This window comes from Chrysemys picta, chromosome 2 (genome assembly GCF_011386835.1).
Source record: "Chrysemys picta bellii isolate R12L10 chromosome 2, ASM1138683v2, whole genome shotgun sequence".
Taxonomy (NCBI): Eukaryota; Metazoa; Chordata; order Testudines; family Emydidae; genus Chrysemys; species Chrysemys picta.
Genome location: NC_088792.1, coordinates 215,399,117 through 215,411,945, shown reverse-complemented (window position 1 = coordinate 215,411,945; position 12,829 = coordinate 215,399,117). Strand labels below are relative to the sequence as shown.

Here is a 12,829-nt window from a genome sequence, read left to right as displayed (position 1 = left end):
TCCACAGACACCATTTGCCTATTTCACAATCACAAACAGAAAAGTGTTGTTTCAAGTAACACTAATATTAAGCCAACTTTTATCAAAAATAAATGAAACCAGATTCTATATTTGAAATTCATCTCCAGAACTCTCAATATTCTTAAAAATTGTAATTGTAACAATTACAATTTTTAATCAACATACTGACCATTCTAAGCCCCAATCCTGAAGTTTGTTCTATACAAATGGAGTTCTATGCCTGTGGGCATCTACATGGGTTCAGGAGGTCTGCCTGCATGAAGCCTGATGCTGGATTGGAGCCCTAGTTTGTAATTTATTATTCACACTATTACTTTGAATGACATACAAACATTACCATTCAGACTATTAGGTACTGTAACAGAATTCAAAGCAAAAGGCAACATGTCATATTATAGGTAGTGATAATACGAAATATCTTGCTAGAAATCTAGCCAAATACATTGCACATTCTTGTTTGCTAATGCGGACATTATCTATCATATCAGATTAAAATACCTGTGTTATTTCCATTGAGTTAGTGATATAACAATATTTTAACGTAGGACTCCCACAAAATTTCCCTGTGATTAACTATTTCCCAGCAGTGCAGGACTGAAGAAACCATTAATTTCCATTTAAACAATATCACTTTCTCAGAACTGCACTCAAGTAAGAGGGCAACATCTATGGCAGGAGTAATTTTGCTGTAACTAAAGACAAGGTGAATTAACTTCATTAAAAGGTAGGGAACTCAACCAAAGAATCTCTTCCATTTGGTAGAAAACTTTTAACGAAGACCCCCAGGGGCTCCTCCAGAGAATCACAGCTTTGAGTTCACAAATGAACTAGTCACTCTGATTTCAGGTGAACTGTCATGGTTCATTTATATTAACATATTTAAAAAGTATATTCTGAAATTTGACAGGCCAGCATAACTACCGTTCATGCCAATGGAGTTACACGCAGTGAGAGAACAAGTTCTATGAAGGATGCGTATTATGGAAGCTACGGAATCTTAAACTGTATGACAATTTGCTTCCTTAAACTTTTTGCATCTTCACTGAACAAGTTTATTTATAAATCAGTGACACTGCATGGATGCACTGAGAACAGAACCTGGCCATTGGTTTTCCCCATGGAGGTTGCAACCTACCAGGGAAATCACAAATAGGTGTCAAGAGGGAAATTACCCTGCTCTTACCCATATTTTTAAGTGGGAGGTGAGAGGAGTCCTGTGTCGATTTTGACTAGATTGGAGGCTCAGGGCAGGGTGTGCCCTGATAGGGAACCTTTGCAAACCATTGTATTATATAAAATGTCTGAAGTGTATAAATAACCATGTGCCCTCTCTTGATACTTTTAAAACAATGGATTGCAGTAAAATAGAAACAAAACACCAGACAGTTAAATATGCTAAGTGGGATTGACATCTTTTCATTTAAAGAGCTGAAAGCATAGATTTGATCCGATTGACTGATATTTTGTTGTTTGTTTTTTATTGGCAGAAACTTTTAAAGGGCTGTTGATTTAATATTGGCACTTCCTTTGTTAGTGAAGAGTGATGTTTCCAAATAGGTATTGACTTCTGAATTTCTGTTTTCACATCAATGTATTGCTTTGCATTAAAGGCGTTCAGAGGATTAGGAAAACTGTATACATCACAAGGTAGAGCGTAAAGATTTTTCAGTAGTAAAAAATGTAATGTACTGCTCTGTTTTCACATAAACATCTAAAATTAAAATCACAGTACACAGGCCTCTTCAGTGTTAATTTAAGATTTCTTTAACAGAAGCATATTTTCTAGGGAAACCCCTGAAGGCCTTTCACTTAAACGACTCAGAAGCTCAGAATTATTTTCTGGGGAATTGCTAACAGAAAAATTACCTATTCAGGAGGATGAGAATGAGTACACTCCACCCTTGTAACAAAGCCCTCCATTTAAACACCGTGAGTCAGAGTCTGATCTCATTTACTGTATGTCTGGAGCTGAAAGTGTGATTTATAGCTTGGGTGGAAATACGCACACTAGCTTTGATCCAGCTAGTACACTTAAAACAGAAGTGTGGCCATAGCAGTGCAGGTGATTAGCTGTCCTGAGTACAATCCTGCATGGAACCCTAGGTACTTACTTGTGGGCAAAGAGATGGGCTAACCGCACAGCTCTCTGCATCTACACTTCTAGTTTTAGCATGCTAGCTCAATCAAAGCTAGTGTGCATAAATCTATCTGAGCTGGAAATTACACCTCTAGCTCGAGTGTAGAGATACACTTACACTGGTGTGAATACAGACTAACTCCTCCAAAGTTACTTGGGTGGAAGTGCCAATATACTTAACTTTTGTGGTGAAGTTACTCCCCATTCACACTGATGTTTGTAAGATCAAAATCTAGCCTCAACTTTTGACATACAAAGGTCCAGCTAGGTGCAGGCAGCCCTTTATTGGGGATGAGATGATGCAGAGCAAACCAGAGCAAGCTCTATGCCGTATAAGTGGAATGTTCTCTTTGCTACATTCTTATGTGGGTTTAGAGAACTCCTCTCCCTCCTGCATAGCTAGCACACTCTGCTGACTAGTGTGTGAAGCCTTGGCTCTGCTTACACTCCACTACACATCACTCTACAACTGGGAAAAACTTGGGGAAATCCATCAGGCTGCGTGATGCTTTTCTCTGGATTTGGGGAGAAAACACTGCCTGACAGGATGCTGTTGGAAGAATCACCACAAGGATTTCTTTGCAAATAGTTTCCTCTCATGGCTTTCATCACAGAAGGGGACAACCTAGTCACCATATTTTATTCCCATTACAAGTCACTGTGACAGGAACTAATATTATTAAAGAGACAGCATGGGGCCAAATTTAAAATCTGTAAAAACTATCTTTTCGCCCTGCAAAGTTATAACAAACAAAAACAAAACAAAAGGCGGGGAAGGAAAGAGCTCATATTTGCTTCCTTGGGATGTATGAAGAAAGCCTGAAAGTTTGCCCCACCAAATGTTTTCACATTGAAGAGTCACATCTTGTCATACTGTTTTTTATAAACAAACAAAAACCCCCTCTATGGATACCTGGATGTCTCTTACAATCTTACAATCATGACATCACAGGTATCAAGGAAGTGAAACTTGAACAAATGTTTTGGGAACATAATTTAGCCACTCCTTAAAACTCTTATTTTTGTTTAGTCCTCACTGACTCAAATGAGAGACAAAATGTCGAAAGAAAAGATTTCTTTGTTACAGATTCAACACACCAGCCCCTTCCACTAAGCGCCAAGTTTTCCAAAGATACCTTCAGCAAACACAGGGAAGAGAAGAGATCACATTCCTGATATTTCTAAGATAGAGGACATGTAGAATTTAAATATATATTATTGTTTCTAAACCTTTCAATGCCTTCTTGATACATAATAAAGTTTAAATAATATTATAAAATGACCCTGATCTTCCAATCTGACTTGCTCAGATGGGCCACTAGGAAAAAAGGTGCTTTTTTCTATCGAGCTAGCTTTATTTGATGGAATATCCCATCTGACACTAATGTAGGCACCGTTTAACACCATTAGCTTGATTTTAACAAGTTGGGTTATAGCTAGGGTGACCAGATAGCAAGTGTTAAAAAATTGGGATGGGGCTATAGGCACCTATATAAGAAAAAGTCCCCCAAATCGGGGCATCTGGTCACCTTAATTATAGTCTATGGCTTGAGCGAACAACTGAGAAAAGGCACCTTTTTCCTAGTCTAGCAAAGGCCAATGGTCTGTCCTGCAGGATCAGGAATAATGGTAAAACTAGTGAAAATGTCAAACCAGTTAAAATTTGTAAGTTCACCCATTGTAACTCGTACTACAATGAGTAAGACATTTTCCAACAAAGGTGACTTTTAAGTTGACGATATCCCTATAATTTGCTGTTACTGTCTGAAGCTTAGGAAACTATAAATGGAGTGGGTCAAAAAAATTTCAGCTGAACAGTTTTCCATTTGAAAATGGAGATTTCAGTGGAAGCAAAATCTTCCATGGGAATGTGTCAATTTCATCAAAACTTTCAATGGAAGGCAGGCAGTCAGGCCAGTTGACCCAGTTCCACCCCTGATGGGCTGCACAGTCCCATGACATTGTTTGAAATTTTGACTTTTCATCCCAATTCAGGATTATTTTCGAAATCCTCCTCTCCCCCTCCCCAAGCTTCCCCTCCCCAAAAGATTCCATAGGATGGAAATTATGTTTCTAACCAGCTCTGACTATAAACAGCCAGCAAAACCACTGAAAAGTAAGTTAGCTTATTAAAAGAGATTTTTTTTAAAAAAACAAACCTAAGCTATTAATAACGTCAGTAAAAGGAGTTCTTTCTTTGGAAAGTTTTGTTTAACTAGCAGTATCCCTTCAAGATAAGTGAAAACAAAACCACCAGGACTGGCAAGGTTACGGAAGCCTCAGTGGGTTAAGAGTCGTGTCCAAACACTGAAGGCAGAGCAGCCAGGGTGAGGTGTTCGTGACTGGTGGGAATGGTCACATTTACCAGCTGGAAGACGGAGTAAAATAACCGCTCCGGCCAACCAGGCACATTCCTAGACGCACCCCAGGCCGCTCGGCAACTATTTTTGTTTCAACGCAGTTCAGCACCCGTGCAAACCCGCCAGGAACGAAGTGCTGAGAACGCCCCACACGCAGCGGGGCTCACGCCCGGCTGTTCCCAGCTCACCATTCCCACCGCTGCTGGCTGAAGGCAGGAACAGCCCGCCGGGGCGAGGTGCGGCTGCGGGCCGGGCGTGGCGGGAGGGAAGCGGTCCAAGTGCCGCTCGGCCCCGTGCAATCCTGCGGGGCTCTGATCGCACGGGAGCTACACTTCCCTCTGCCCCCGCCGAGCCGCTCCGGCAGCAGGCTCCCGCTCCGCCTCCCCGGGACTCACCGTGACGAGCAGCAGCGCCGCCAGCCCTCCCGGGACCCGCGCCATGGCCGAGTCGCTCGCCCGCTTTCCCCCGGCGCCCGCTGCCCGACTGTCCTGTGCCCAAAGCAGCCGCCCCCCGGGCAAGACTCAGTCCGGGGCGGGATTCCTTCCCACGTCAGCTGTGGCAGCTGAGACACTGGGGCCGCGGTGTGCGGAGGGAGACAGCCCGGAGGGGTGGAGTGTGCTGCGCCGGGAGGCTGGCCTGATATTTGTACACCTGGGGGGAGGGGACAGGTGAATCCCGCCTTCCTCCGAGGCAGGGCTGGAAGAAGGGGAGGGGGGGGGGGGTGATATCTCCCAGGGCCCTTCAGGAAAGGGGAGGGGCAGAGGCCGCCCTGCTTCCCTCCTGGCTGCGAGCTAACCAGAGCCTGGGGCTGGAAGCTGCCGGTGACCCCTCAGCAGCAGCCGCTGCTGTCTCTGGAAGCAGTGTCTCTGGGAACGTGTTTCTCTCCCCCGCGTGGCGCGGCTGAGCCTGGTGGGACCGCTCCTCGCTCGGGCTTCTGTCGGGGGAAGCCACAAATAGGGGAGGGGAGACAAAGTCCAAACTGCCGGCGATACACCTGTGAACTCAAACACTGGCTGTGCCACAGCTGCCCCTTGTTCCCTACAGCGAGACACGGAGCGAAGAATGAAGGGGATGTTTTGTGCCTGGGTGGAAGCGCCAGCCATATACAACGCAGCCACTTACCTGGGAAGGCCCTGCTGTCCCAGCAAGCCCGGGCTCGTTTCCAGGGATGCTCCTCGGTTTATTACAACACACACAGCGGAGCTCGTGGAAGGGAATAGCCTTGGCCAGCCCTGGACACTGACCGACTCTGTTCCTTCACCCAACAGCAACAGCACTGGCAGGGGCAATACCTCCGTCCCGTCCTGGAGGGACCACTTACAGGGATCAGGGGGTTGTTTATCCTCTAGGTCTGGTCGCTCCTGGGATTTTCTAGGACGAGAACTTTTCATTTTTTTTCTTTTTCTTTCTTTTCTTTTCTTTTCTTTTTTTTTTTTATATTGCAGCCACTTTTTTTTCCCAATTAGGATCTGGGCAAAAAAAAATCCCCACCATCGTCAGTACTGAGTTTCTCTAATAAAACTGGCCATGTTACTTGTTTTCTATGTTGATCTATTTGATTGTTTCGTGTATCTGCTTCTCACACCACAAGTCTTTTGCCCACTCGCTGCAGGGTATCTTTCATAAAGGATTCTTCATACAGAGTCATGCTTTTGTCCCTGGGCAGCTTTCGGCTGAACATGTGTTTGTATGAGGATTTCAAATATAAGGAAGACTCCTTCCATTGAAAGAGCACCACAAGTCATAGCAAGCAGAGTATGCTTTACAGATAATCCTTTCACAAAGAGGCAGCCTTCATTAATGAGTAATGTGGCTTCCCAGTAAAAACCTGGACTCATGGGAAGTAGAAAGAATTGCTCCAACACAACCTGCCAATGTTGATACTCCTAATCTGTGTTCCATAACCTGAAAGCCATTTCCTTTGTATCCATTTCGGATACTGCTGTCTGCTCAATACCACCTGATTAATTAGCACTGACCAGTCCAGAACCTAATGATACCCAATGAGGGGGAAAGATTAAGGTAAGCATGCTTCCTACTTTTACAAGGATTGGAACACCTTTATGTGACTAGATGGTGATTAATTAGTGTTGATCAGGTCAGATTCAACTGTGGTAAATATCTTTTCACGTCATTTCTGAAGCAACCAATTGTAATATCATGAACAGAATTAGGACTCTTTCCAAGGAATAGCCACCCAGGAGCATTTTGCATTATACATGCAGCATCTCCTAAATAACTCCATTTGAAACAACTGCAATAGCTAGACACAAAATGGTAAATTGAGGCCAGAGCATAAATTGAGCATTATCTCAAAATGTCTTTACTTTTGTTGATTTAGGAAATAGTGATATAGAAATTACTGCTGCCTTTCTATGCACATCATTTTGCTACTTAGAAAAAAATCAGTGATACCACATGTCCAAGAGCAGTGGATGCAGTGTTATATTCCTTGCTCTGCCACTGAGTAACAGTCTCACTTGTCAAGGAACATAACTTCTCTATGCCAAAGTGTAGCTACTTGTGAATGGGTGTATTAATAGTTTTGTTCCTCACAAATATGCTTTGAGGCTTACCTAATGTTACTAAAAGGCTGGGATCCTATTTTAAAGTTTTGTAATTCTTGAATGAAAGAAGCAATATAAGTGGAAATTCTTATAATTTTTAAGATTTGCAGTGGAGAATAGGACTGAAGCCCTTAATATGATCTATATACAGTGTTTTTATTTGGGTGAGTTATACCAAGATTTAAAGCTCTGGGTATATTATGACTGATGGCCTAAGAGTTCCAGCATCATTACAATGTAAATGAATGTGTCTCATGTCAAAGATCTGTAAGGAAAGCTTTTTCATTTGCTGAATAATAGACTATTACAAAATGTTTTGGTGATTTTTTTTTTTTGTGTGCTCTCTAATGTAGCCAAGCGGAACCTTGATGCAACTGCTAATTATTTGTTGGGACCATTTGTTAGTGGAATACATTTCTACAACTAATCAAAATAATTTCTAAATTAAAATAAAGTGAAACCTTTTCATTTCCATTTAAAATCATTTAAAAATAATAGTTCCATGTATAGTATTGAGGCCCCAATCCTACAAACACTTAGGCAAGTGTGTAACTTTATTTATTTGCGTAATCTCACTGACATCACATGCATGAGTGTTTGTAGGAGTAGGGCCAGATGCAGGAATAGTGAGGTGCCAGGGAGCAGCAGTAACTCTTGTCCCCCTGAGTCCAGCCAGAGAAAGATCAGCCGCTAGAGCCAGGGAGCATGCAGAAGCTGTGCTCCCGGAAACTTCCCTCTGCTGAACCTGCCCTTGTGATGCTTAGAACATTCACATAGGTCAGTCAAAGCTCCTGCAAATACTTCCAGTTACTACTAACGCTGAACTTCCTGATTTCTTGTTTATCATTTTTATAGCATTCATTATTGACATACCTAAACATGTTTATGAATTTAACTGTATAGCAACTTCCTTTTAAGATAGGGAAATATTATCCCTATTGTATGGAGGTAACTTGCCCAAGTTCACATTTGACATCTGGCAGATCAAGGAGCTGAATCCACATTTATCTGTTTCCAACCTAGTCCCTTCACCACATGACCATCCACTCAATTTCACTGATTTATGCTGCATCTGAAGAAGTGGGCTGTAGTCCACGAAAGCTTATGCTCTAATAAATTTGTTAGTCTCTAAGGTGCCACAAGTACTCCTGTGCTTTTTGCGGATACAGACTAACACGGCTGCTACTCTGAAAGCTGTAAACTCGCTCTCCCAGCTTTCCATACATATCTTTGACATAATGAGATACTTTCATCTACATTGTAATGATGCTGGAGCTCTTAGGCTGTCAATCATAATATACCCAGAGCTTTGAATCTACCTTTAACTCACCCAATTAAAAATACAGATAATATTAAGGGCTTCAGTCCTGTTCTCCAAGACATGGTATACACCTTAAAAAATATAATAATTTGCACTTATTTTGCTTCTTCCATTCAAGAATGACAAATGTTTACAATAGGATCTCAGCACTTTTACTAACATTAGCCCTAAAACTGGTCTGCAATTATGGCCCAGGAAATCAGTTTATACATGATACAGGTAAACTATACAAGGATACAGGTGTTTGTATCCTTCCGCTATCTGGTATAAGCTCAAAGTTCAAACATGCTGAAAAAACAATAAGGAAATAGCTCCAAAGCTGAGCTCAGCTCAGGCTGAGTTCCTTTGCATAACACCCTGTTCATTATTGAAATCTACAAATGACCAAGCCCCATCCACAGCCCATGGAAGCCAGTGAAAGTCTTTCCAATTACAGTAGAACTGCAGAGTAACAAACAGACCAGTCATTTGGAACTGTAAGTACACAATCAAGCAGCAGCTCAGACAAAAATAAAAATAAAATAAAAATTAAAGAAGGAAATACTGTACAGTACCTTGTTAAACAAACTACTAAAAAGATAAAGGGAAAGTTTGAAAAAAAAAAAAAGATTTGCAAGGTAAGGAAATTGTTTCTGGGCTTGTTCCATTTAATTTAATGTGGTTAAAAGCAGCATTTTTCATCTGCATAGTAAAGTTTCAAAGCTGTATTAAGTCAATGTTCAGTTGTAAACTTTTGAAAGAACAACCATAACATTTTGTTCAGGGTTATGAACATTTCAATTACGAACAGCTTCCATTTCCGAGGTGTTCGTAACGCTGAGGTTCTACTTTACTTCAATGAGCATTGGAGCAGGCCCTAAATTGCTATTCTTTTCTAAAAGTTTAAACATCCATATAATTTTCCTGATACGGATTTAACAACAAATACACAATTTCATTAAAAAAATTATTTTTGTAATAAGTCACAGTATTATTTATTATGAGGACATCCACTGCCATCTTATGAGTGACAGTAATGAGACCTGTGTACTTCCAGTGAAACATTCTCATGTGATCACCCATAAGTGCCTCTCCCATTTTATGCTGAGTAAAGCTACAGTAACAATTCTATTATATGATTAATTTCTTTTTTGGCGATGGGGATGAGGGAGGGTGGGGTAGATTAAAACATCCTGGGTCCAACCCACTTCCTTATGAAATCAATGAAAATTTGTTATAATGCCTTTAAAGTGTTGAAACCAAAGACTCGACAATCATCTGTGATTTTTTTAAAATCAAGAAATTAAATGGAACAGATACAGTATTTAACAAGGGCTGCTGCAGCAGAAAATCCAGTGTATAGCTGTGATGAAATGCTCCAAGCTCATTGTATGTCATATTAAGGTAATATGAGAATATTTTTCATTGTCTTAAAATCACACTCTACTTCCATTGTTTTAAAATTCTTACCGCACTATTCTTGTAACTATTGTCAATGATCTGTCCAAGAATTTGCAATTAAAGGATATTGGCCAGATTTCACAGGGTTGCACAAGAATTCGCTTCTAACTGCCACTAATTTTAACACCTATTGAGTTTAAATATTACATCTCTGTGCCTCAGATTCCCCAGCTGTAAAATGGGATAATGATACTGATCTCCTTTGTAAAGTGCTTTGAGAGTTACTAATAGAAAATGGTATATAAGGGCTAAGTATAAAATTAATTATTATTATTATCAGTTTTTAAAGGTATAATTGATATCAAGGATTAGGAGAAAAACTTTTCATATTAAGGCCCTGATCCATTAAGCATGTTTAACTTTAAGCAGGCGTAATCCCATTAATTACAAAGTTATACCTGTATGTTGGGGCCCATGTGAGAATGTTGGTTGAGAAGTATAAAGTACAGACAGGGAAGAGTGGTTCACTGTCATTACTTTCTACTAAACAGATTATAGTTGGACACATACAGAAATGCTTCTGATTCTTCTGTGTTTGTAAACTGTATTTGATTGATCCTGTCTGTCTCTCCTCTGTTCAGATCTTTTTTATAAATTCAGGGTATTTATTTCTCTTTCACTGGCTGAAATAATTTCCCTCCTCCTCCTGTTCTACCTCTTCTCAAACTCAATCTCTGTCTCTTTTCTCTCCCACTTATCTTCCTTCCCATTCCTATTTTATGTTCTCTCTGTCATAATTACGGTCCGTTTCCTCACCCTTTTCTTTGTCACCCTTGTATTTTGTGGCACTGATGGATAGAATGGAGTAGCTAGATGTCAGCAGCTGTGCCATACTCTGATCCTTTGGCCTCAGTGATTACGGTAGTCTGCAAAGGGAATGCTGCTGATGATTCTAGAAAATTTTACCTCTAATTCAGGGAGAAGCTGTAGGGAGATACTACGGGACAGGGTGCCAAATGCAGAACTTGGCTTTCATGGCATGATCCAAAGCCCACTGGAAAGATTCCCATTGATTTTAATGAATTTTGAATCGGGCTTTTGCTTGGGCAGCATGGATATAGGAAAGGCAGTGTTCAGTCCCTCTGCAGGAGTGTTAATAGATAACTGATTGTTCCCTTGTACAGCAAAGTTGCTTAACTGTAATTCATTTAAATTATGTAAGTTCTAATTACACATTTTAGTTGGCATGTTGAACAGTGTTGAACATGTTGACCTGTTTGCTTGGCAAAACTGTTAAAACCTGACAAAATTCCTGTCTTTAACACAGGTTTCTGACATCATATCAAAGTCTGAAAAAGAAAGGCCCTTTCACTGTACAGAAAAGGGAGTGGCAGAACAATTCATTTGTTGTTTCAAGCTGCGCAGCAACGCAGCTCATTTGATATGGATTTGTATGTTATCTAAAATGTCTTTTATGAAAGGCCACAGTGATGCTCTTTCTGGGCAAGCTCAGGTAGGGTAACCAGACATTGCAAGGAGTAAGCTAAATTAAAGCTATTGATAGACATATATGTTGTGAATCAATCCCTTTATTCTATTTGTGAATCGTTCACAAACAGACTTTGATATTTACAAATCAGTTCACTCTTTGTAGTTATTCAGTAAACAGCTTCTGCAAACATATTGCAGCCTGAATAGGGGAGGAAATTACTACTGCTCACATTGAAGTCAGTAAGAATTTTGCTATTGACTCCAGTTGAAGCAGGATTTCCCCCTTAGTGTTAAAGGCCATGTCTATGCTAGAAACTTTTGCCAGTATAGCAATGTTGATTGGGTGAGGGGGTGATTATTTTGTGACATTTCTACACTGGCAAACACCCTAGTATAGGCTCAATTATACTGATATAAAATTCTTGGTATTCCTTATTACGGTCACTGAACCTGTATAAACTGTACTACCTAAATCACTTTTTACCAATATAAACTGCTTTACACTCAGAGTGTTTGCTAGTAGTTATACCAGTATAGATTTATCAGAAATCCTTTTCTAGTCTATTCCTAGCCAAAGGCATGGGACTTGAAAAAACTGTACCTAGAGATCAGGAAAAAATGCTTAAGGCTTGAAAACAAGCAATAATATTTTCACTGTATAGTAAGTTTGGAAAAGGGGATGAAGAGACAGACAAAAGTATTAGTAATCAAGAGGTTAGAGAGCTGGTGTTCTTGCAGAGCAGAGGAAAAAGGGAAAGACACCTGGGTGAAAGACGACATGAAAATCATGTCTACTTCTGAATGAGACATAGAAGTGCTGATTACTTCTTCACTCTGAGACAACAGACCAGGAAGTGCTTTGGTCAAGGATGAGATCTGTGTAAGTGTTGCATAGATTTTGAGAGGGCATATCATATAGTGTCAAGTTAATTAGCCTGGGAGTTGCTTGAACTCTTAGGGTATGTCTTAACTGCAGTTAGCCGAGATTCTTACTCAGGTGTTGGTCCTATCTCCCATCTGTTCCACACTCAAAAATGTCTCACTCAAGGTAAGTGGTGCTTGCAACACAGCCTAACTTACGTGGCTGAGGATGAAGGCAAGAACTTGGGTTCCACTTTCAGTTGGGCTGGTAATCTGTCCATCTGGCAGTGAAGAGGCACACTAAACCACTCAGGTGCTGATAGTCTTCTAGTACTTTCTCCAAATTCCTCCCCGTGTGCCACGAAAGTCAGACAAATTCTCCCACAATTCACTGGGAAAAAATATAGAATGACTCAGCGTACTGCAGCACAAAAGAAACACAGGACATGCCCCCCAAAAGTCCTAGTGACACACATGGTTGAATGCACCACCAGCGAGGAGACAGTAACTCAGGTAGGGCTTTGCAGTGTGGCTGCTCACACCTGGGCTAAGCTAACTCAGGTGCTCAGACCTGGGTGCCAATCACCTGAGTTAACTCTACAGGGAAGCTATTCCTTAGGGAACACAGCCATCGATAGGAAATGAAAGTGGTCTGAAGAGAAGACAGGAGCACAGTGTTGATCACCCTTTT

At 41.0% G+C, this 12,829-nt stretch overlaps 1 protein-coding gene and 1 long non-coding RNA gene across 3 annotated transcripts in view; one reads left to right on the top strand and one right to left on the bottom strand.

Moving 5' to 3' along the window:
- The window catches only part of DSG2 (desmoglein 2), a 48,908-nt gene extending 43,813 nt beyond the window's left edge, over window positions 1–5,095 (bottom strand). The window contains exon 1 of one of the 2 annotated variants that reach the window (XM_065585424.1): window positions 4,914–5,095. In XM_065585424.1, the coding sequence (XP_065441496.1) occupies window positions 4,914–4,958 (45 nt within the window). In that variant the 5' untranslated portion in view covers window positions 4,959–5,095. Of the gene's footprint in view, window positions 1–4,706; window positions 4,856–4,913 lie in introns of those variants that run through there. The other variant, XM_065585425.1, reaches the window with a different exon arrangement.
- Window positions 5,096–8,741: 3,646 nt separating this feature from the next.
- Window positions 8,742–12,829, top strand: part of LOC135981704 (uncharacterized) — a 66,954-nt gene continuing 62,866 nt past the window's right edge. Inside the window, exon 1 of the long non-coding RNA XR_010598842.1 lies at window positions 8,742–8,882. This is a non-coding gene — a long non-coding RNA (uncharacterized LOC135981704). The remainder of the gene's footprint in view (window positions 8,883–12,829) is intronic.